The 26,325-nt window shown below is 34.0% G+C and overlaps 2 protein-coding genes across 3 annotated transcripts; both read left to right on the top strand.

Moving 5' to 3' along the window:
- The first annotated feature begins 236 nt into the window (after positions 1-236).
- On the top strand, positions 237-5,597 carry LOC130635758 (uncharacterized). 2 transcript variants are annotated; one of them, XM_057445219.1, is made up of 4 exons: positions 237-376; positions 887-1,237; positions 4,988-5,290; positions 5,364-5,597. In XM_057445219.1, the coding sequence occupies exons 1-4, from the start codon at positions 304-306 to the stop codon at positions 5,465-5,467; spliced, it is 831 nt and encodes a 276-aa protein (XP_057301202.1). In that variant the 5' UTR covers positions 237-303; the 3' UTR covers positions 5,468-5,597. The 2 variants fall into 2 exon arrangements, with proteins under 2 accessions (XP_057301202.1, XP_057301201.1); XM_057445218.1 differs by lacking the exons at positions 4,988-5,290; positions 5,364-5,597 and adding exons at positions 1,570-1,869; positions 2,010-2,490.
- A 9,612-nt stretch (positions 5,598-15,209) lies between these two features.
- Positions 15,210-19,794, top strand: LOC130635759 (uncharacterized). Its single transcript, XM_057445220.1, has 2 exons — positions 15,210-15,936; positions 16,355-19,794. Exons 1-2 carry the CDS (start codon positions 15,873-15,875, stop codon positions 16,708-16,710), a joined length of 420 nt encoding a protein of 139 aa, XP_057301203.1. The 5' UTR covers positions 15,210-15,872; the 3' UTR covers positions 16,711-19,794.
- Positions 19,795-26,325: the final 6,531 nt, after the last annotated feature.

Genomic DNA, 26,325 nt, shown 5'->3' with positions numbered 1-26,325 from the left:
ATATTATTCTTACGCATGTTCTCAAATATTGCAATCTAACAAGTTTTTCTTTATTAACTGTAATGTATATAAAATGCAAATTTTTTCCTCTTATGGTGTTTCTTAGTTTCCCAGCTCCCTAAACCCTATAGTTTGATTGAAAAATGTTATCTGAAATAAAAACGTTTCATTATAGAAAGCATTTAAAATGAAATTTCACTTTTTCTTTCTTTATTACAATCGTAAGCAATTATGGTTAAATTACGATACAATAAATAAACGCAATTGTTAAAGTGAGAAAGAACTTTGACATCATCTGACAAAATGACAGCCTTAGATGGTGTAAAAAAGAAGTACCTTTATATTTGTTTAACACTTTTGGTAATGTTGAAGACAGGTAAGTAAATCAATGTAAATCAATGAATCAATGAAATAGTTGTCATTTTTATATTGCTTTTATAACCGAAATATTTTATACGACGGTAGCTTCAGACATGTTTTACTAGCACTGCACTGACTTATGACTAATCTAATAAAATATGTTAATTTAAAGTCAGCATATACACGTGTCAGATTATTCAAGACAAGATATGTTCACAATGTCTAAGTTATGTGGTATAATATATCTTCGTTCAGGACATTTTTAATGTTTAAGAAATAAGTTTTGAACTGATGCAACCGTACTTAAATTAAAAAAAAAATTCAACTTTAGAGAAAAAGAATGTTCTTTGACGGCAGAACACTCAAAATAATTATGCAACTTTATCTGGGGCTATGTATATTAAGATATGCCGTTTTATGCAAAATTTCATTGCATGCGCATTAAAACATTGCATCTAGACCACAGCACTTGACTAGATTTGATAATTAAATTAACAGAACTAATTGTAATTTTTAATTTTTATAGCAATGTCTGGGTCAGTTGAAGCTATTACAAGAAATAAAGAAACACTTGTTAACACAACTGCAGAATTAAGTTGGAGAGTGGAATCTAATCAGCCAAAAGAAACTTTATTTGGTGTCCAATTGTATGAAGCTGGTGTGGTAGTAATAGATGACAAGTCTGGAACAGTAACCGAGGCTGGTAAAAGAGAATTTGGTGGTCGATTATCAGCAAGCTTTTTAAATGGTATATATAAAATGTTCATCAAAAAAATCCGATACAATGAAGTAAAGTCTTTTACATTATTAGCTGTATTCAGCATGGCGTCAGGTGTAACTCGTGAAAATGATACTGCAACTATCACGAATGTTAAAGGTTAGTTAAAAACATTTGTTATCATTGACAGTTTATTGACTTGTTCTTGTACCCATTTATCCATGATTTTGATGCCTGGCATGTTGTGTAAGAAGTATTAAAACATCAGAAAAAATACTTCCCGACTTTTCCTCCTTCAGTGCGACTTTCAAAAATTGTACTTTATCAAGTTATTGCATCCATAAAACCTGTAGTGGTATTATTAGCTTCCATGTATTTTCAGTTAATGGTAATGCGTGTTAACTGTAGCGTGTAAAGGGTTTTAATGCGGACTAACATCGCGACATTTTGTAAGTATGTGCATGGCGTAAACCTGTGCGTACTTGTTGTAGGTGGTCCTATTTTTTGTGGTGCAAATATATCTAAAAGCTACAATGTGATTGAAGGAAAAGCACTGACTTTACAACAAGATGTTTGTGGTAATCCTCAACCAAATGTTCAGTGGAAAATGTCAAGCGACAGTACATATATGCCAACCGAAAGTTATGTTTTGATAGAAAATATGACAAAAACTTACCGAAACACATTTACAACAAAAGCATTAACTAGAACAAAATGCGGTCACATAGTAGATTTTCGTGCCTTTGGCAGCAATGGTAAAGTAATTGGACAAACGATGATCAACATCAATTGTGAGTGACTGTTTTGCCATTATGCTGTATATTATTTACGTGTAAATAAAAACTAATGTTTTAATATAACAAACGTGTGTACGATATATTAAAGTTTTTAAACACTATCACTACCTGTTAGATAATGTATATTTTTTTAGTTACACCAGCAGTTGCAACTGCCATAGCATATTACCATCAAGATAATTGTGTCCATGTGAATTGGAAAACAGAGGATACTGGAAATTGTAAAGTAACATATCAACTCACTTTTAATACTGCAAATACGTTTGAAGTAACTGGTAATACTTTTAAAAACTGTTCCCAAGTAATACTAAGAACCACATCTGTCAACATCAGAGGGATATACAAGAATCAACGTGGAGATAAAAGCGAGGATGTTTTCTCATCAACCATACCACCGTGCCCACCACACAAGATTTAGATTAAATATATAAATATATTTTGTCCTCCTTTCAACAGATTGCTCAGAAAGCACCCCAAAACGATTTCAAATTAAAAACTTTATTTCTACTAAATTTATTGTATAGGGTTTATAGTGGCACCATTTCTACTTTTTAGCTTCACCTTGTATATTGTTACTTTTAATACCTAAGATTTCCCTAGTAAACTTTTCCTAAACCCTAATAAATTTTATGATCAAGCGATAAAGAAATGTTGCCAGTCCGGAAGAAGAAAAGAGTGTAGACAACCGTTAGAGCAAGAGTGTTTGCTTATCTAGAGTTTGCCTTGCTTAATAATATTCAAATCTTTCCTTAACAGTAGAGCTTCATTCTAAAGCCTCTGCTCTTTTAAAACCTCTCTTCCTGCCCGAACAAACACAAAATGCACATCAAAATTATTCTTTCTCAGTAAAATGTTTGTATATAAGCAATCTACTGCTGTTTACTCTAAAATCTTGCAAATAAAAATGCCTTAATTTACACATTTGATTTTATTCAGGAAAGAAAATCCTACTTATCTTTACTTTCATCGCATGATTGGAAAACGTAAATAAACCGGCGTCCATTATTGACAAAACAGACATACTGTTGCGGCTATATTATTTATGAGAACAAAAGCATCCACCTTGCCTGTCAAAGGCAGATGAAAGTAGCCTAATAATAATGGCAACAACAATAAGTAATGCTTTAAATCTTGACCCAAGCTATGATACACGTATATAATTGCTAAATACCAGGTAACTGTGAGTAAATTACAGAAAAAATATTTAAAACAACATTTGAGTCAAATCACGTTCCCAGAACTCTTCTTCGCGTTCTGACAACCTCTTTGTGGTGCGAGAATATTTATTCTTTTCCCCATACTACTTACACGTATCACATTAAATTAACTATAATATTATTTACATGCTTTTTTCAGCAGAGCAATTTAATAAAAACACGAACTCAGGTTTTGCCGAGAAATAAGAACAAAACAAAAGAAGGACTGCGGCTTGAAGATTTCCGCCATTAGCCTTAATCTCAGAAGTAATATGGGTGGAAAAAATCGTCAAATATTCTAAATTTCAAAAATTCAATTCTCCATTGTTATTGTAACTTTAAATCATAGCTAACTTAAATTACATACACTTCTTTTCTCTATGACAACAATTTTATAAGAACAACAATAAGGCTAAAAATTATTGAACAATAACCGTGAAATAAAAACAATTTATGGATTTTCTCTTTTTCTCTCAAAAAAAAGAAGGGAGATATTTTTGAATGCAGACATTTTCACAGAATCAATTGGTAGAATTCAGGTGTCAAAAATTTGTAATATACTGTAAAATTCCAGGCTTAACAAGTAAAAAGCTAATAGCCAAATTTTCTGACTGTTATAAAAAAGTGTATAAACAATACAACTGAATAAATAAAACATCAAAATTACAGATTTTGTAGAGAGTAATATTTTTTTTAAAAAATAAATTTTTTAACTCAATACCTTCGAAATTCTGGATGATAGACTTGTTATGTAAAATTGCCGATTTGAGTATAAGAACTTCTGAAATCACTAAGTATATAGTTCAATATTTCATTTGTTTAGCAATTAGCATTGGAATGTTTCAGTATCTAGGCGTTCAAAAATTTACTCTATCGCTCAATATTTTTTTAAAATGCTTATTGTCGATGTTTTGATAACGTCTGATCTGAAAAAGAGAATATTTGGATAATGAGGCGCAAAAATACAATTTCATTACAAACTGAATTAATGACATATGGCTATTCAATTACTGTCTCTGTATAAGACAATGCTTTAGTTATTGCACCTTCCAAAAACTAATTGGTTGTGTTTGCAACACAAAGGTGTTAGTGCAGTATACAAAACATGTAGAAAAAGAGAATTTGAGGAGGTTACTTATATTTTTTTATAAGAAACTCATTTCTAAAGTTCTAAAGCTTAAATTATATTAATGCGCACGTGCAATTTATTTTTTGTTTCGATGAAAAAAGTAAAAGGAAAGTGAAAATGGTTTCTACTTATTTTTACGCCTTACCTCTCTCACATAATAAAAGGGGGCTTTTTATGCCAGTCGTAAGCAGCGTTAATTTTTGCACGGTGATGGGTATTACACCAATTTTCCCAAGGGCGGAATTAAGGCCGGCGTGAAGAGAGTAGACGAAGAAAGGGTCAGGTAGTTGAGTGGATGATCGAACATTTTGGAAAATATGCACCTTTTTTTTCTGATCGAGCGAACCTATTTTAGTCGCTCAAAAGGACGTTAACAAATTTTTTGAGTCACGCCTTAACTCTTTAGAGACATTTTTACATATATACTATATACTTTAACCAAAAAAATGAAAAAATGAATGCTGGGTAAACAGAAAACAGCAAGAAAAAATCAACTTAGCGATTAGCCTATATAGTAACAGCAGAAAAACTTTTCTAGAAAATCAGCTAGCAACTCGGCCAGTAACTCTTCCAATAGCCTGCATACCATCAACTTTGAAGCATCTGGGCTGTCTCTACCTATCTTTCTATCTCCCAAGCCGATTTTGAAGATTCTGCCTTTGCCGGGGGAAATTAATAAGAACGACTTTATGCTTAATTCTTTATAACTAAGCAAAACAGAATTAAGTAAAACTTGATACATGTGTATTTGGTGGAAGCTTGTGCTTTGTTTCACTTGTTAATTTAGGTGGACCTGACGTATGTGGGATCTCTCTAAAGTCAAGTTACATTGTAAATGAAGGAAAAGAATTATCTTTCCTAAGCGAGGTTTGTGGAAATCCAAAACCTATTTTGACTTGGAAAATGGAGAACGAACTAGGGTATTCATATTCTACCGACATTCGATACATGGAAACTTTTACAAGGCGCTATCGATATATTTATAGAACTCGCAGCTCTCTTACTCGTAAAGATTGTGGAACAAAGATTATTTTCAATGCTAATGGTGCGAATGAAATGATTACAGGAGAAGCAGTAATTAGTGTAACATGTAATGTCTACTTTGAAAATTATTTCTTATCTTCGTTTGACATCACAGTTTGAAATGTAATTAATGCTTTTAGTTTGGCCTCGAAAAATCCGGAAAGTAATCTTATTATACAGGTCTTCAATTGGAAGCAAGAGAGGAAATTGTTTATGCCGATTTATCACCAACAACAGTCAATGAGTATTCAGAAATTGGAACAGAAAATATGTCAAAACAAACTTATTAATTTCAGCATACATTATACATGCTTTGTACACTAAACATCTTAAGTGGTTTATTAATAATTATACCTGGTTTTATGGTTACAGTATTCGTGATATTCCTGACAGTAGAAACGTTTGTCCGGTTTGTTCACACGTTCAAATCACGGAAAAATAGTAGAAAATTTGAAACTAGTTGTCAGTTGTTAGTACGCTAACTTAAAAGGCCCTTGAAAATTTGGGTTAGGGAAATTCAGACGTTGGTGCTTCCCCAAATTAAGACACATGTCTAGGGAAAATAAAGTTAGTTTAAACATTTCTTGCAAGTCTCGGAGGACAGCGACAACCAAAGCATCAAGAAAAGGGACTAGATTTAGGTACAGCATCAAGCATACAATAGGCGCTCAATTAATTTTATTTTCTTCATTTTCATCTTCTAAAATCTTTATATTTTTTGAATATTTGTTTTCTGTTTGTTTTCAATGTTAAGATAAATATATTGTCCTGTTTTTTAGCTACGTGCAGATTCACCAGTTTTAGGATTTTGGGCTATAGGAACAAAGATTGTGAAGGCTAGCTAGCTAGCTACAGCCTTACTTTTTACCATTCTGTTTGGTATAGGAGCTTTTTATCCGATCCAACATTTTTTATGTTCAGGATGTAGCCATTTAGCTAGCTCATATATTTGGCTAAAAAGTGAGATTGTAAAAATGCAGTTTGGCTACAACAATATTCTTAAGCAATAATTCTTATGCTAAATACAGTTAGCTAGGTAGCTACATCTTTTAATATTTTCCTGAAGACTTCTTCTGCAAACAAAATGGTTGAGTAATCGGTTTAGCTTGAGGGGTAATGATGGGCGAATTGCGATAAAGTTGTTTTGGAAGATGGTATTACGCCTCTTCAACTCTTTTCTTTAACTGTACTAAACGCTAAACCCGGTGTTAGCAACAGACTGTTTTTTTGAAAAAGGCTGTTACGCCAATGGACTGTGACAATTAATTTTAAACTTACGCCAGCACGAATGTGCAACACTGCCTACCTGGAATAACCACTCAGCCTGTATTAGCAATGGACTGTTTCTTGTGTTTTTACTTAAACAGCGTCTGCGAAAGAGCTTTTTTCAAAGAAGTATTGACCCTATGCGCCTGTTCAACTCTGTTTAACTGTACTAAGCGCGTAGCCCGGTGTCACGATTAATAAAATAATATTGACCGATTGTTTTTGCTATGACGGAGTGAGAACGGTTATAAACTGTGTTTTTATTTCAGCCTTTGTTGAGGAAAAGTTATTTTTTGAAAAATATGTTACAGTCGCAAAACTACAATGGTGTATACACTTCACTTGATTTACGATATACTGCATACCTGTACAAAAGCGCTCAACCTGACCGTGTCACGCAGTATGTCGTTCTTATTAAACGCGCCTTGGGGTGTTCAACGCTGGGTCACACCTTGGCTTGTGGCTTACACCCTTGCTTGTGTGTTACGCCGGCGTTTCGACGCCGGTTTTCCCGGCTAGTTCAAAATATTAGAGGTAAAATGATTTTTGTGGAGAGAGAGCCATTGCTCGAACGGAGCTATTTTCCTCGTTCCCATAAATATATTAGAGAGTGACAAATTTCCGCGTTTCCCCCTAGTACGTGAAATTTTGATGAAAACGTGGGCGTTTTTGACCCACTTACCCAAATATTTTTTATGGTCATTTCTTCCGTGAAAATCTGGTTGGTCGAGACACGCCGTTTTCAGTTAAGATCAGGTCGGCACAGAGCTTTAGCCACGGTCACTCTTACTAATATCACGTGACATTTCTCCAGATACATAGCGAATGAAAATTGCGTTGATATGGCCATATTGGCTTGTTGGTCGTAATGAACGGAAGGGCATTTTCAAGAAACGAAGAAAGGGTTTGTTTAGCTAGCTAATATATCACTATTTTTTTACATCTTCGCCTTTCTCACACCTAAAGCTAGGTAGCATAAAACTGCCGACTTAGCTGGAATAATAATAGAACTTAGATAGCATATAGCTATAGCTACCTAGCTACTTCTTGTTTGCTCATTTTTATGCTAACTAGCTAGCATAAAAAAGAGCAAACAGTGCCATATAGCTACCATAATACACTAGCTACAAAGCTAGCATAGAATTAACTACTTAACTGGGATAAAACTACCAATGTAGCTAACATAAAATTAGCTATTTTTGCTAGCATAAAATTAGCTACATAATAGCAGCATAGAAAAATTCTTTTGGACAGATTTTTTAACTATATATATACTACACCAGTGAGTGAGATAATTCTACTCTGTAGAAATGTCCCATCACATAGCTTGTTCTAGCTACAATCATCCACAAAATTTCTTGTCTCTGCTGGCAATTTTATTCTAAAAACCAAGAACTAAAAAGTTTAGAAAGTCAGCAAAAAAAGAACATAGCTAGCTAGCTAGATATTTTGCAGATAGTACGTTCATAAAGGTATGTCACGTGTAATCGTTTACCTTGCTGAGTCACAAAGGTCAGTGTTAAACATGAGAGGAAATGGAGAGCCATATTTTTGTGGATAATTGTAGTTATATATATATATTGTACGCACGTCCAGGAAATGTTTCATCAAATCGAAGATGAAACCGTTTGATCGATACCATGAAGCACGTGGGAACTTTGTTTTTTATACGATTCATTATACGATTCAATTGAGAGGGGCATCTAAAATTTTTTGCTTGCGCACATAGCGGACTCAGTCCCACGCTCCGCAACACTTTCTATACTAGTTTAAAGACGTCATTAAACCGTCAAGTCCGAAACGGATTGGGTGACTAAGGTTTAAGAAAATCAGGTTATTAGTTGCCCACACGGTAAAAAATGAATGACGTCACCACCTCGTTTTCAAGTTATATGGCCTCAAAGTTTTAGGTCTATGTAATGTTTTCATTTGTTCATGTTAAGTTATTCACGTTAAATGAATGTTATTGACGTCGTAATGTTTAATATGTATTAGACATGTATTTAACGGTAACATCAAAGGAAATTAAACATCACTATGCATGTCACTGACGAATGTAACCTTATAATATAGGTGATTACACAAAAAGCAGAAATGTAACACATTATCAATGTGATATAAATTTTACACATGGAATGTATTTATAATACATGAAGTCTAAAAAATAAATTTCTAGCTCCAAATTTTTTTATTATCTTGTTTACACGAAAAAGAAAGTCAGCTGACTCCACGTGTTGGCGTGTCAATTGAGAAGTTATTCGTTGATACCAGAATTGTTATTTTGGTCATTATAGCGGTGGCTTAATAACACTTGTTGATTTTTATTAAACACCAACGGTGGAATAGTGACCGCGCTTTTTGATTACTTAATTCCATTTTCTTTGCTCACGTGGTTAATATCGGGAAATCCTTCGTTTTCAGTGCAAATGGCCTCAGCCAAACAAATATAATTAATTCTTAATTTATTTCTTAGGGTAACACGTAACCACGCCAATTTTATTCTATTGGTTAAGTATAATGCTGAATGGTTGAGAGTAATTAGGTTATTTACTTTGACATTTGTTTGCGTCTAAGCTTTTGTTTGAGAGAAACTGAATTTGATATCCTCAAGAAATCTTAGTTAACTAGACTATTTTTTCTATATGCTGTCGAAAACTTATCAAGATAATGATGATGACTTTCACGTGGATCATACTTCGCAACAAAATATTTTTGTTATTTATTTACCATATTGCAACAAGAGGGAACATGAAATATATATATATCTTGTTTGTTGGTTTGTTTTTTTAAAAGCTCGCTCGTAAAATTTGTTGCATTTTTTTATAAAAAATAACTGTAGCTATAGCTGTTTTTAGCTTTATTAACCCTTTTGATCATTTTTCTTTTTTATACTCAAAGCGTAGTTATTGTACTTCAGCATACTGAAGCTTTGACTCAGAATTATTTTATAAAGCGCTCTCCAACGAATTGTAAAGTTATTTTTGAGGAAGAACATGGTAGAAGCGAAAAATGAACGTTTTCGGAGAGCTTGAAATAGTCAAAAATATAGAAAAAAGCAGCAAGCTTTAGCTTAACTTCATACAAGTGTTTTTTTTATTAAGGACCTTATTTTTTGAGTGCAAACGTAAAGTGGACCTTAAACATAATCACAAGAGGGAGACTGCCATAAATGAACGCTCCTAAGGTGGTGGAAGAGGTACCAACGCTATTTAATCCAAAACAACGCCCTTTATGTTCGTAATTTCACGCCACAATAAAGTTTATCATGCGAAATTGACTTACCCAAGAAAATTCTTGTATTATGCGTACTTTCGTCTGGGTTTAATTTATATCCTGTCTTTTTCTTCCTGAATGCTGGAAACGTTCTTAAACGTGTTATTTGTAGAAGCATGGGTTTGTTGTGAAGAATTTATTTTCCATTCCATGAACTTTTAGCTATTCTTGGAATAAGAGCAGCGAAGCAAACTTTACGTCTCACCAGGTAAAAAATAACCTGTGCTTGGTGTGCGGTTGACAACTATAGGAAAATCGACCGAAGGGCCATATGAATTTATTTTTGCAATTAATAAAAATATTTATGATAATATGCCTTCTGTTTATGTACGTAAGGAGATGCAAAGTCCTAAAGATTGCTAGTAACTTTCTTACGGCTCATGCATTGCTCCTCTTAAAACATGGCGTGGTGCGATTATGTTACAACACCTTTCGCTTTTGCCTAAAATTAATAATTAACTGAAGCAACATTTATTAAATTAATGTACATATTTACAATAATTCTCAGTGTCTTGGCAGATAGTTCGATTTTTTACCGGTCTTTTATGTTGAAATATGTGACGCTCACTTGCTATCTTTTATTCAGTTGTGAACCGGTGGTTCTATTATTTTATGTTAGAACTGTCACGTGCATTATATTACGCACATTTTTTTTTATTCTCTACGTTTTTCTGTGATCAGTTTGTTTCTTTATGAGAGAAAAAGTACTCTATGAGTGAGAAACTCTGTGTGTCTGTTTTTATCATGTTATGGGCCCAGACACTTTTTAATGTTATATCGAGTACTGAAATAATTTTGTTTTGTTGAATTTGATTTTTTTTTTACGATGGCAACTGAAGACGCAACTTTCAAAATTGAGAAGCTGACTGCTGAAAATTATCATTCATGGAAATTCAACATGAAAATGTATTTAATCGGAAAAGATCTTTGGGAGATTGTAACCGGTGATGAAACCATAGAGGATGATATGCAGGAGGCTGAGAAACGTCGAATCAAGAAACGCGAGAACCAAGCGTTTGTCGCCATTTGTTTGGGAATTTCAAAAAACTTACAAATTTACGTTCGCTCCACGAAATCAGCTAAGGAAGCATGTGAAAATCTTGAAAAACATTTTTAGCAAAAAACACTTTCAAAAAGGATTTTCTATCGGAGAAAATTATATTCAGCAAAGATGGCTAGAGGTCAAAATATGACTGAACACATAAACAACATTAAGACATTGTCAGAACACCTGGAAGCGATTGATGATGCTATTGCAGAAAAGGACCTAGTTATTCTTCTTATTAGTAGTTTACCCGAAGAGTATAACTATTTAATAACGGCGCTTGAAACAATTGCTGAGGACAATCTAACCTGGGATTATGTTAGGGACAGGCTTATTCACGAAAGCGAAAAGAAAAAGCCTGCTGAAGCTGAAACTTCTGGTGATGCCCTTTTTTCGTCAAACCTCAACAACAAGAAATCCGGTAAATGTCATTACTGCAAGAAACAAGGACATTATGCTCGTGACTGTTTTAAGAAGAAAAGTGACCAGAAGAAAGAAAACGCAAATCTCGCTAACGATGATCACGATAATGAACTAGCTCTGAAATCCTCTGAAGTAAACGAGGATAAGTGGTGGATTGACTCTGGTGCTTCTTCTCACATGACCCATAATTTGAAAAGCTTAAGAGACTATTCCAGTTTTGAAACGCCGATAAAGGTAAAACTCGCCGATGATCACGTGCTGAATGCTTTCGGGAAAGGAAATGTACATTTGACCATTTTGAGCAAAAATGAAAAGATCAAAACTGTGCTACACGACGTACTTTACGTGCCGAAGATCCAAAACAAACTGTTCTCTTATCTTACCTAACCGATAAGGGAGTCGATGTGCAGTTCAAAGGCAAAGCTTGCGATATCACCAAGGAGGGGAAGCAGTATACTATTGGACATAAGTACGGTAAACTTTACAAACTTAACACGATAAAGCCACGAAACGAGGAAACGTGCTGTATCGGGAAAACAATCAAACAGGATTCAATCGAGCTGTGGCACCAACGATACGGTCATCTGGGATACGACAACCTCAAACTCTTAAACGATAAAGAGATGGTAAATGGCCTGAATATCGATACCAAGGAAGCCGTCGATCGAATCTGCGAAGGATGTGCAATGGGGAAACAGCATCGCAAATCATTCCCGAAGAAATCGCAAAGCACCACAACCAGATTGCTCGAGCTGATTCACAGTGACGTGTGTGGACCGATGGATGTACCTTCAGTGGGAGGTTCCAGGTACTTTGTGACTTTTATAGACGATTTCTCAAGATACACTACTGTCTATATGATGAAGCAAAAGTCTGAAGTGCTTGAAAAGTTTGGGCAGTTTGTTGAAAATCGCACTGGATTGAAAGTCGAACGATTACACGTGGAGAACGAAACTATAAAACGCATTCGCTCAGATAATGGTGGTGAATACTTCTCAAAGGACTTTGACGAATTTTGCAACAATCGAGGAATTCAACGTGAACCGAACAACAAAACGGAGTTGCTGAACGCATGAACCGCACCCTACTGGAAACTGCACGATCAATGCTGCATCACGCAAAGAAACCCCTTAACCTATGGGCTGAAGCTGTATCTACCGCATCCTACACACGGAACCGAAGTCCTACTGCTGCACTGAAGGGAGCAACGCCTTATGAACTTTGGCACGGTAAAAAGCCTGAAGTTAGTGGCCTAAAAGTGTTTGGCTGCAAAACGTACGTGCATATTCCTGAATCAAAACGTAATGGAAAACTCCAGAAGAAATCGTTTCCATGCGTTTTTGTTGGATACCCTGCGAACGAAAACGGGTACAAACTGTACAATCCTGAAACGAGACAGATGCTTCGAAGTCGTGATGTCATCTTTGTAGAGAACGCTTTTGACATAGAAAAATCGGACAACGTAACTCACGAATTCTTCACCGGAACATTCAGAGAAGCTGAGGCAGAAGCTGAGGCAGAAGCTGAAACGGAACAACCAGGAAACAACATCGGTGAACCGCAAGTCGCTGCCGAAGAAGATGCCAGACCACAACGAGCAAGGAGACCACCTGACAGACTGAACGTTCTGACAGGTAATTGGTGGAACCTGATGGAGGCGGCATCGGTTGCAGCTATGGACACTGAGGAGCCAACGACCATTGAAGAAGCCTTAAGCGGTGTGAACTCAAAGCTATGGTCTGAAGCACTTCGTAATGAATTTGATTCGCTGAAACAGAACCAAACCTGGGACTTGGTTGACTTACCCCCCGGTAAGAACATTGTAGGCAGTAAATGGGTCTTTAAGCACAAACGTGATGCTAAAGGCGAGATCACCCGGTGTAAAGCTCGTCTTGTTGCACAGGGATACTCTCAAAAACCCGGTATCGACTATGACGAAGTTTTCTCACCTGTCGCAAAGTATAGTTCTATTCGTACTGTACTAGCCATTGCCAATCAACTTGATTTAAACCTCCACCAAATGGATGTTAAAACAGCACTCCTAAATGGAGATCTCGAGGAAGAGATTTTCGTTAAGCAACCGGAAAGCTTCATCGACAAGAAACATCCGAACAAGGTTTGTCGATTGCGAAAGAGTCTCTATGGCTTGAAACAGTCTGCACGGTGCTGGAACAAAACCATCGACGAATACCTCAAGGAATCAGGATACATACAAAACGATGCTGACCCTTGCATCTATCTCAAACGATTCATCAAGGACGGACAGAAAGTTATCCTCCTTATTGCTGTATACGTCGACGACCTGCTGATTGCATCTAACAACAACAAAGAACTCCTCTCCGAAAAGAAACAGATAGGTGAACGTTTCAAAATGGGTGACGAAGGGGAAGTTCACTACATTCTTGGGATGGCCGTCAAACGAAACCGTAAGGATGGGGTACGTACAATCGACCAACACGCGTTCTTATCATCTGTGCTGAAACAATTTGGAATGGAAGATTGCAAGCCAGTAGCTACTCCACTCGACCCCAACACAAAGTTCAAAAAGCTGAGAGATGACGAAGAACCAGTCAATCTGAAAGAGTACTAATCTGTCATTGGATGCCTCACGTACGCATCGATTGGGACCAGACCAGACTTGTCCGCTGCAGTGGGAGTGCTTAGTCAACACATGTCGAAACCTGGAAAGCAACATTGGGTTGGTGTTAAACGAGTTCTCCGATACGTTAAAGGAACCATCGACTATGGTTTGGTGTACAAGGGAAGGAAAGCTTACAAAACGATGAACTGTTTACGTGGCTTCGCCGACGCTGATTGGGCTGGAGATGTGGTAACACGAAAATCGACTTCCGGTTACGTATTCCAAATCGAAAATTCCACGATTTCATGGAAATCGAAACGTCAGTCAATCGTTGCACTTTCTTCGACCGAAGCTGAATACGTTTCATTATGCAGTGCAACACAAGAGGCAGTATGGTTGCGAGTCCTGCTTGATTGTATGGGGTTCAAACAGGCAAATGCTACTACGATTTTTGAAGACAACCAAGGTGCAATCGCTCTTGCGAAAAACCCCGCACATCACTCACGAACAAAACACATTGACATCAAGTACCATTACATACGCGACGCCGTCTCGACCAAGGAGATTAAGCTGAAATACTGTCCAACACAGGAAATGATTGCCGATTTATTGACAAAGGGACTCCCTCGACCACAGTTCGAGAAACTTCGCTTAGAACTTGGAGTGACCAAAATACATTGAATTTTACATTGACGAAATGACTATCGTGACGGAGTGACCGTCAAGTGGGAGTGTTGAAATATGTGACGCTCACTTGCTATCTTTTATTCAGTTGTGAACCGGTGGTTCTATTATTTTATGTTAGAACTGTCACGTGCATTATATTACGCACATTTTTTTTTTATTCTCTACGTTTTTCTGTGATCAGTTTGTTTCTTTATGAGAGAAAAAGTACTCTATGAGTGAGAAACTCTGTGTGTCTGTTTTTATCATTTTAAAGGTTACATTAAATTTTCTGTTGTGACCGTTCTGTTCTGTTGTGAAAATACTCTAACTAACCAATAGCATGATAAGCGTCCACACCCAATCATTGCCTTGATGCCTTCAGAGGTAAATACAATTAAACACCCCAAATATATAAGAAAAGTAAAACTAAGTCTTTGGTGTCAAAAAAATTTAACGAAGAAATCAGTAATATCACATATTATGTGTCTCATCAAGTCAAATTAACATATTGCATCAGTAAAATGATAAATATTTTCGAAGTAAGGCAATCAATTTTATTTCATTCAATTTCGCCAACTTGCATTTGTTTACATTATCGGACAATTCGTTATTTTTGCGCATTTTGATTGAACAATTATTTTCTCTTTTCGATGACTAATTGATAATGCACAAATTGTTATAGTTAGAATTATGTTTAAAAAAATAATTCCCTCGTAAAATCTTACACTTAATACCTTTATCGGTATCATCCTTACCCATTTCTCCTATTTTGATTTCGCATAATTTTTTATTAATTGTAACTAGTTAATTAGGCTCGCAAAAAATCAACTTAGGCAAAAAAACAACGTAAAAAATATAGGTTCTCTTAAGTGGATATACGAAACCTTTATTGGATAGTTTTTTTACCTGTTAAATGTGATGTTTATTCTTAAAACAGAAAAAGGATAAATCATGGGCTACAAAGTTTAAAAATACAAAAATTTTTTTAAAGAAATTGATATACCCGATGCCTTTATCCCATAGAGCTTAAAACGCTAATGAAAACAATGTACGTTAAATAAGAGAAAAATGAACACATCTACCTGTCACAGATGGATGGACACACTCTTTGTTTTATTATAGGGCTGTATATAAATCCATATTTTCCATTAATGGTACTTCTCTAGAACTCTCCTCAATTAATAAATATTGATTGACTCGAAAACGTCATACGAAATAAAAGTTTTAATAAAGAAAGCTATTAAAATAAAATTTAACCTTCCCTTCTTTTCATTAAAATTATAATTAATTATAGTTAATTACATAAGTAAACGCAATCATTACGGTTAGGAAAGAACTTTGGCATTATCTGATTATAGTAATGATAGTATACAACATAACATATAATCATACAGGATGACAGCTTTGGATGGTGTAAATTTTTATATTTATTTAACAATTTTGATAATGCTGAAGACAGGTAAGTAAGTTTTTATCAACACATAGTAGTCATGTAGTAAACGACATGTTTTGCACGTAAGTAAGCAAAATCCTGTCCATGCTTTACGAAATATTCAAACTAAAAGAGTGTGAACGAGCAATTTTTATGAGATGTGGATGAAAGCAAACAAGAACTCTGACCACTAAACTTGACTAGACGCCTCAGGCCATCAAACTGTTACTGTGCTACACACGTGCCAATCGCAAAAATACCTCTTTATGATACATGGATTGAAATAATCTGATACATGGCTTGTTACAGATCATACTATAAGGAGTTTAATTATTATATATTAAGCAAAAGTTTACAGAAAATTGCTTAGTTTGGAAAAATAACCAAAAAATAAGGATTTGTCTATCAAAATATTAAATTTGTAAAATATTATTCTGATTCGCAGCAATGTCTGGGTCAGTTGAAGCTATTATAAAGAACATAGAAGCAACTGGTAACTCAACTGCAGAATTAAGTTGGAGAGTGGAAACTAATAAGGATGGAGAAAGGGTATTTGGTGTGGAGTTGTCCGAAGGTGGTTTGGTATTAGTAGATGGAAGGTCTGCAACAGTAAATGACGCTGGTAAAAACAAATTTGGTGGTCGATTATCAGCAAGCTTTTCAAATAATGTGTATAAAATGTTCATTAAGAAAATCCAATACAATGAAGCAAAGTCTTTTACATTAATAGCTGCATTCGAATGGAAGTCAACTTTAGTTCCTGTAAATGATACTGCAACTATCACAAGTGTTAAAGGTTAGTTAAAAACTTTTGTTATTATTAATAATTTATTGACTTGTTGATGTAACCCTTTATCCCTGATCTTAATTCCTGGCATGTTGTTTAAAAAGTATTAAAACATCAGAAAAAAATACTTCCTGACATTTCCCATTCAGTGCGACTTTAACAAATTTCACTTCATAAAAGATAAGTTATTGGTACCAATGTTTGTCTTTATTTGAAGCCATTGTTGTAAGCATGTGTTTAAAAAGCCTTAAAACCTGTAGTTGTATGCGCTTTGATGTATTTGCAGTTAACGTTAATGCGTGTTAACTGTAGCGTGTAAAAAATTTATTTGGCTCTCTAACATTGCGACATTTTTGAAAGTATGTGCATGGCGTAAATCTGTGCGTACTTGTTGTAGGTGGTCCTCTTTTTTGTAGTGCAAATTTATCTAAAAGCTTATAAATGACGCGGCTATAACAGCAACTGACTCTGGTAAAAACAAATTTGGTGGTCGTTTATCAGCAAGCTTTTCAAAGGTATATACAAAATGTTCATCAAGAAAATCCAATACAATGAAGTAAAAATCTTTTACATTATTAGCTGTATTCAAATTGAGGTCAAAATATTCTGGTACAAATGATACCGCCATCATTAGTGTTAAAGGTTTGTTAAAAAACTGTTGCGATCGGTAATAATTTTTTGATTTCTTTTTGTAATCATTTCACCCTGATATTTTTGCGCAAGTAATAGACCAAGCATTATCAAAAATAAAACATGCTCTTATTTTCCGAAATTCAGTGAACCTGTTAAACGTTTATTAAGCATAGTTATTGCAACGTTGATTTATATAACAACAACTTGTTATTATTATGTAGTTTAAAGGTTATGAGATGTGCGATAATATAATTAGCTTCATTATATTTTTGGTTACATCAAAAATGTTCGCGATAATTTTACCACCGTTTATACCAAAAATACCGTAAATCACGCCAAAATTGATCAACCCCGACAGTTTTTGTCTGCAAAGAAATAACAACTATTGCGTCTGACTCTGTAAGCGACCACTTAACCATGATCTGTCAAGTGTTTTGGCTGTGAAAATGCATGGGTCGATAAGGAAACCATCATTCGCTTCGCTTAAGCCTAATCTTAAACATATTGCGGAGAATTTGGTACCACGTAGATATCTTGTTGAGTAACTTTCTTTCATTAAAGTAACGGTAATGTTACTATAGCCGACAAACAGTTTATATAGCGAACTTAGAACGTGAGACTTTGTGAGTACGTGCATGGCGCAAACGTGTGCCTGCTTACTCTTGAAGGTTCTCTTTTTTCCCACAACATAATCGAAAAAAGCGTTGACGTTAAAACAAAAATGTTATTATCAAGGTAGTTTCAAGCAATAAGGACAATTGTGCGTAAGGAGAATTAAAGTATAGTTTTTTATATATTTTGCAATTTTTGAAACTCAGAAAATATAGCTAAGTTTAAAATTATTTTTATCTCCGTAAAAAAATCGACCTGATTTTCCTCAAGCTTACTGTATTTTGAGTTTTCCGTAATTTTGATGTAATTATTTTGTGAAAGACTTTCCGCATTCAAATGAATAATAGAGAAAAAAACATCAAAGTTAATTTTTGAAGTAACAACAATAATTTTACCATAAAAAGTGACCCTATCATCTATATAATAATACGCTAAGTGTGTCCGTCTGTCTGTGACAGGCAAAGTGGATGCGTTCATTTTCCCTTGATGTAGCCGAAATTTCCTTTGAAGTCTCCGAAGAAGTTATATCCATTTTGCTAGCGGGTTTCCTTTGTTTACATCACGTGATCAAAATTGAGCAACTTGATTTGCTAAAAAAAAATTTAACGGCTTTCTTTACAAAAATCGTGTCCCTCGACACCGAAAAAAACAACAACAAAAGAACGGCCCCTTCATCTTGAAAAAAGTGCAAAAATTAATTCTGAGAAAGAAAAGTCCAAGAAGTGAAATATGAAGTGGTAGCTAGAGCTAAAAATAAAGTAGTACAGTTAGAAGTAGAAAATAAAGGCTATAGTTTAAAGTGGATTTAAAATCAATAATAGTAAGAACTTTGATGTTTTCAGACGTTTAGTTTTAATGTCACCGGAGTAAGCACACTCGCATTTTCCAAGAAAAGCCTCAAATTCTTAAAGTTTTATATTTTACCACTTTTTTTAAAAAAAACCCAGCCACCATATTTGTTTATGTTTTTGTTGCATAACTAATGTATTCGCTGGCACGTAACTAATATGTTTGTCCTATAATTCAAAATGCAACATACAGCTGTTAGCTGACTAACAAACGGAAAACTTTGGTATGTTGAACTTACTGCTCACTGTAATGTTATTATTTTTACATTACTATTGTTTCTCTTTATATGTGTTTTACTAGCTTTAGTTTGAGCTAAGTATTCCCAGTTTAAGTATATTTAACCGCGTGTCTTACCTACTGTTAGCTAGCTAATGTTAGCCACCAATGCCTGCTCCTCATCTCATGGCTAGCTCTAACCTATCATTTATATTGTTATTCCTTCTTTTTTAATTATCTATAGCTAGCTACCTTAGTTTGCAAACTTCTTTTCTTTTATGAGCACGAATTATGATGTAACAAGCTGTAGCTAGCTAGTTAGCTACCTACAAAATCTTATAAAGACTTGAACTTTTTGCAGAATAGTAGGATGTATTTTTATGCCCATAAGAGTTTAATTAGTTTCACATTTTCACTACGTGCAATAAATTTAAAGCATGTGTGTTAAGTTATTTTTTATTGTTTTGTTTCTGACATCCGGTTAAAATTTTGTCAGCCTACATGTATAATACCAGGTTATTTCTACAGGGGGTTGTAGACATTTGATTGGAAATTTACATGAGTTTATGATTTTATTTTAATTTATGAAAGGATGTTAAGGTTGTTCGTGTTTTCGTTTGTGTTGCAAACTGCTGTTTTTTAAAATTTTGTGTAAAATTTTGTGGGGAAAAGACCACATGCAATATACTGAAAGAACAAATTTTGTGGAATTGGCCTTCATACTAAATGCTGTTGTGTAAGCTAATGGCTTTTTCATAGTTCGTATTATAAAATTTTGTTGGGAAGAACTAAACTATATATATATATATATATATATATATATATATATATATATATATATATATATATATATATATATATATATATATATATATATATATATATATATATATATATATATATATATATATATATATATATATATATATATATATATATATATATATATATATATATATATATATATATATATATATATATATATATGTGATGTCATTTTTGCTGGAAGAAAATTCCAAAGTTCCACGTATTTGTTAAGAATTTTAAAATTGTGGTAATAACTGTGTTTGGTGATGATGAAAAAATTACTAATTGTTCTGACTAAAACTTTTTTGTTTTTTATATTTTATGAAATGCCTGATTTTTCTATAATATGATATGTTTCATAACCTTTTTGTGGAAGATTTATGGGCAATGGCTATATAGAACATGCTAAAGGAACTGAATTTTTGGTGATTTGAATGTGCTCCTCAAAAATCGATCTATTTTACATTTTGTGTTAACTTTCGTGAGGACGGACCGTATATACACTCTGTTTTCCAAAAATAATATCTTTGTTGATTCAAATTTACTCCTTATTCATTTTTGAAATTCACGTTTAAAATGGTTGGTAAAGGTCACTACAGATCATCATACTAAGGAAAAAAAATTTGTGTTTTTAACCTGTTCATTTTTACAATTTGTGTATATTTTTGGGGAACAGGATAGTATGTTATCGAAGAAATGATTTTCCAGCTATAAATTTGATGATTTTTGACACTTCTGATTGAATTATTAAAGACTTTCAACGAAGTAAATATTTGAGATGTGTTATTTCTGACTTTATTATTATTGTTGGTGTTGCACATGGTTCTATACATTATTTTGATTATTGTTTCAAGCTCTACACATAATGATCTTTGTTTATTCAAGTTTATTCTTTGCTCATTGATTTTTTGACATTTAGGTTTAAAATTGTTGGTAAAGGGCAGTAGGGAACTAAAAGAGAAAATTTTCGTGTTCTTAACTGGTTGATTTTTACATTTTTTGTAAATTTTTGTGGAAGAGGATGGTATGCAACCGAAATGACTATGGCTTTTTTATATTTTTGTATAAGCTTCTAAGGGAAAGACAATATTTAAAATGTGTAAAAAATTTATTTTTGTTGATTTGTGCTAACTCTTTCAGGCCTCCTTTTTGACATTTCAGAATAAAATACTGAGGGTTTTCAACATAATCACTAATAAGATGTACATATTTGAGATGCGTTATTTCTGACATTGTTATTATTTGTGTTGTGGCTGTCGGTGTTGTAACTGTCGGTGTTGTAACTGTTGGTGTTCTTACTGTCGGTTTAGTGGGTGTTGTGTGTGTTGATGTTGTGAGTGTCGTTGTTGTAACTTTTTATCAACTAGATTGTGCACCTTGCATGCTGTTCTTTTTTATTTTGTGTAAGATTTGTGTGGAGGATTAAATGCGATTTGACATTTGATATTTGGTGTAAGATTTTAAGAACATTTTTTTGTATATGCACTGCTGACGTCAGCAAAACATCTAAAGCAACCTATTTTTTCATTGGGCTTTTGCCTAAGTGGATTTTTCCACGGGCCTGATCGACTAGTATAATAACACGCTAAGTGTGTCTGTCTGTCTGTCTGTTAAAGGCAAAGTGGATGTGCTCATTTTCCTTTGATGTTGCCGAAAAATACATGTATAATATGGTAAATTTTCTGACGTTACGGCGCGACGTCAATATCACTACTTTAACATCAATATCTTATATTAAATTAATGACGCCATTACAGTGCACTTAAAACTTTGAGGATAATTAACCTGGAAACGAGGCGGTGACGTCAATGTTTCACCGCGTGGGTAACTAGGGACCACCTAGGATCAATTTAGGCAAGATTGCCAAACCTAAGGCCCCAAATCCGTTTTGGAATGGACGGGTTAATGACGTCATCAAAAAACCTGTTTCTCAAAAGTACATAATCCTATACATTATCTTGATCAGCGGTTCAAGGTCTATACGATGAAGACAACAGGTATACAAATTTTTAAATTTTTTTTACAGTTTTGACGGGTCATTGCTGACGTCAGCAAAATTTTTAAGCCCTTATATCTCATTAAGTGCTAATCAAAAGCACATGATCATAAACATTTTATTGATCAGCAGTTTATGCTATAGAGGTGACGTGAAAACAAGGTTCTATTTTTTTTTGTGGATAGGTTGCTGACGTCATCAAAATTCGAATGACGCTTCTTTCTCATATTTATCCTACCTCAGTGGATTTTTCCACGGGCTTTATCGACTAGTCATATTATAATAACATTCTTGCAGTTATGAAAATGTTGCTAAAATATATTATTATTTGTCTGAAATAAACAATTAAACTTAGTTAGATCCTAACATGACCCATGGACAATCAGGTAGCTGTCTTTATACGAGAAAAATAATAAGGAAGTTTTGTGTGTTTGTATTTCAACCTTTCCCGGCTAGATGTTTCATCTTCTTGTTAAAAATTTTAAATAAAAAAATGATAATAACAAAATAATTACATATATTAAGTGAAAAAGCAAGGCGCAGAATGTGTGCAATATTGCAACTCTTCGTCTTTCCTTGGTAGCTCAGTTCGTAGAGCGCTCAGCTCACGTCCAAAAGGTTGTGGGTTGGACCCCCAGATAAAACCGTTGCTGGGATGTATATCAGAGATTTCCAAACCTCCGAACCGCCCTTATGGACTCACTTGGAAACCATTGACAGGTATATCAATTGAAAGTAATATGTCTAACAACAAAATATAAATGACTGCACCACTTCACTTAGTACCAAGTGCTTCTTTAATTCATAGAAATCGACAAAGCCCATTAAAAGACAGTGCCAGAGTAATCAACTTTGCTGTTTAAAGTTCATCTTTTCTCGAACGCATAATTTGTTTTTTCTTTTCCAGGTTACTCATAAAAGAGGGAAAGTAGCAATAAAATAAAGAAATACATGTAAACCATGGAACACACCTGTTTGCGAAGAATACAGAGATGATTTTACATGCTAGAAACTTGTTTATTATTCTTTGCAGCCTATCAGTGAAAATAATAAGTGTCAAGGTACAACTAAGGGCTTTTTTGTGTTATAAAATAATGATGGATGGAAGCGTGTAGGTGTATGCTAAACGAATCGAATTGTAGCAAAACCTTGATCATTTGTAATTTATCATGTTGCACTTATGCGTGCTAAACCGTACATTTAGGTTTTCTTTATTTCTGTTGTCGCCTTGCAAATTGCGCTTAAAGAATTTAAGGATTTATTTGCATCTAATCTTTTCACTGCATTCTTACTAATGTGGTTTCAAATATCTTCAGCTAAATCATCTTCACTGATCTAACCATAACACATGTCCACACATTTCCATAAACCCACTTGAATTGTGCAGAAAAACGTGGCGTTTTAAAAAAACATGGCGTTGATAGGCACTAATTTGTGCTATCGACACAAACATTTCAATGCATACTTGTTCTGTGTATAAAATGACTTGAATATGAGCATCAGCAATTTTTGTTTTCTCTTTCACTATCATCTTCTGCTGCGATATATTTTCGTTGTAGTGTAACCATAGTTAGATATGACACCAACAATGCATAATTTTTTATACATAATCTTTGACTTTACTTGGTTTAAGAGATTGACCCATCTGAAAATTGTTATTTTCAACAAAAAATCCAATAACTTCATTGTAGTAGCTCTGTAATTCGGTTGCTTCTTTGTGACACATGTTTGAATTAGATTTTTTCATTGTAGAGTAACTTATTAAGGCTGACTAATCCAAAGTGTTTCATCAGTACGCTTTTCTAACACTTAATAATTCTTTACAATTTTGGAGTTATATTTCGACAGATATATCTCTCTGAAAAAAGCTTGTAGAAAATATACTGTACAGTGCAGTACAGTGCTCACGTGATTAGTGCGATTTCCGATTTTTTGGGATTTTTACCTGAAAATAAAAAAATGGATTTTCAAGCAATTTTTGGTAACTTTTCATCTATGTAAAAACCGGAAAATGTGTAACGTAACTTTAATTTAGCTTTTAGAAACTTCAAACAGAATGCAAAAATTCGCTTTAGAACAAAAGTAATTGCGTTTTAAGCAGTTGGTAGTATTTTGATGAAATTTCAAGCGTTTGATGACGTCACAGAAAATGTGCTGACGCAAGCAAAAATTTATTGCCGTCAGTTCCTTTTGTGATGTACTATAAGTGTGCTAAGTTTGATTCAATTTAAACGAGCCTATAAAAAGTTATTGAGGGGGGGTTCGTAAAACCCCGGACCGAATGAAGAAGGTAATTAATAGACCTAAAAAGATAAGTCTTTGTTGTTGTTTCAACTGGCTTTCTACACAATAATCTAGTATGGGTAGCCAAGTCAAAAAAGTTAATTTTTTTGTCAGAAAACTCGATTTAAAAGTAAGGTAAGAGGTTATATAGGGTAAATTATGTATATTAAATATTTGGAAGGTACTTTTTTGTCGTTTTTTGTTATATTTGGGCGTTCACTACGATACTGAAGATGTATTAAGATTTTGTTTTAGTGCTTATTGCTTACTTTTCTCCTACCATAAGTTTGACTCTCGTGTTAGTACGTAAAGTAGAAGATTGACAGCTCGTTTTTTAGGCCTTTTAAAATAGTGTTAAAATAGCAATTTGTCTGTTTGTCTGTCTGTCTGTCACGCAAAATGGTAGCTTTGCTGCGACGGGCGAACCAGCGGATTTTCCACGGGCTAACGACTAGTAACCATAGATTGCCACAGAAATTTGTTGCTTACCATTTAAGATTAGTTTGTTGTTATTAGTAGGAAGTTAATCGAGAAATACCGAAGGCCTGTGAAATAAACAATCTACAAAAAATCTACAAGAAATTGAATATTTATTTTTATTTATTTTGGATAATTGTGGTTTTTTCCTTTGGAATGAATTAAAATCTACAAGGATAAATAGTGACTTGATAATTCAGAAGTGCTTCTTTAGACCATGATGTTGGAATCATGATCGAGGATATGTATATTTTTCGTTTTTCCATTGACGGATTTACAGAACATAATGTGACCTTATTTAGAATGTCTTGAATGTAAAAGAAAATAGATTTAACATTAAAGACAGTTGCAAAGGTACACATTTCACATTTACAAATGTTTGTTAACGATTCCGCATAACATGGAGGGGATTTACGATAACTTTGATTAAACCAAATAAATGTCTTTTTCACTATCCCAAATTATCCTAATTATCCTTCCCAATTATTATTTGTAACACATTGTCATACGTAAAGTGGATACAACTTCGCAACGATTTCAACACTTAAGGATCTTGTTCCCAATCAAAGAATTACAACTTCTGTGTTGAATATGCTTTACAAGCTAACTCGATTTGAACAATTAGATTTCGCATGCCAAAGAAATCTTGGAGTGTGGAAAAATGTTACAACTCGTTTCGACAAAACTCCTATGCTCTCTGATGTTTTGAAATACTTCATTGGTGAATCCAACGCCTTGCCATTTCTTTGTTACACGCAAACAAATAATCTACAAAATTTTTCATGCACTATGGCATTAAAAGAGAAATGGTCAACACAAAATGTTCCATACGAGTCTAGGAACTTTAAAGAAGTAGTTCAATTCGGAAACAACGCTTTAAGTTTTGCTGAAGGAAGTTATGGATGTTTTGATCAGCCAACGGATTATTTGGCTAATGACCAATATTCCATTTGGGCAAATTAGGCGGCTAAACTTTAGATTTACGATAAAAAATGAAATCTAACAGTAATCCATTAACGTGTTTTGTGGAAAAAGAATTTAAATCAAAAACCCACATAACCATTTTTTTGTTGTTGTTTGTTTGTTTGTTGTTTATGTTTGTCACGATTAGGTCCAAATTAGGTTTCTTTTTGAAAATCGATTGAATTTTCTTTTAATATTGGAAATATTTCTGCTCTAACAACATGTTATAATACACATTCAGTTTCGTGATTAAAATCAATTTTTTCAAGTTTTTTGTAGCAGGGAAACAATACATCTTTTCTTGAGTCTGTATTGTACAGTTCCATTTGTCCACCATTTGTCAATCAATTTTCCACCAATAGTTATTTTGTTAGTGTGTGCTCAATTTGACAAAATAAGAGATTTTGTCTAACTGCGCACGCGCTATTTTGCGCTATACCGGGAGATGCAATCCAATAAAAATTTACAATAATGAGTCACAATGAGCTTACTTAAAAAAAAATATTCATTTTGTAAGACAAACTAGTGCTCTACTAACTAGTGCTCTGCTATAAGAAAAAGATATAACAGGGCCATTTATGATAATTTTGGTACTTTTGAGTATGTTCAAAGGCAAGAAACAAATTCAAAATGTAGATCATACACTGAAATAATTAAAAATATCCGTATTTCATAGTGCACAGTAGAAGATGGAACTTATTGCAAACTGGATCATGAAATTCTCCAAATATTCAAAATAATTTTGTAATTTTCTACGTATGTGAAAAGAATTCCAAAATGGATGACGAAAAAA

The sequence above is a fragment of the Hydractinia symbiolongicarpus genome, chromosome 3 (assembly GCF_029227915.1).
Source record: "Hydractinia symbiolongicarpus strain clone_291-10 chromosome 3, HSymV2.1, whole genome shotgun sequence".
NCBI lineage: Eukaryota > Metazoa > Cnidaria > Hydrozoa > Anthoathecata > Hydractiniidae > Hydractinia > Hydractinia symbiolongicarpus.
Note: the sequence above shows the minus strand (reverse complement) of the source record. Positions and strands in the feature narration are given on the sequence as shown.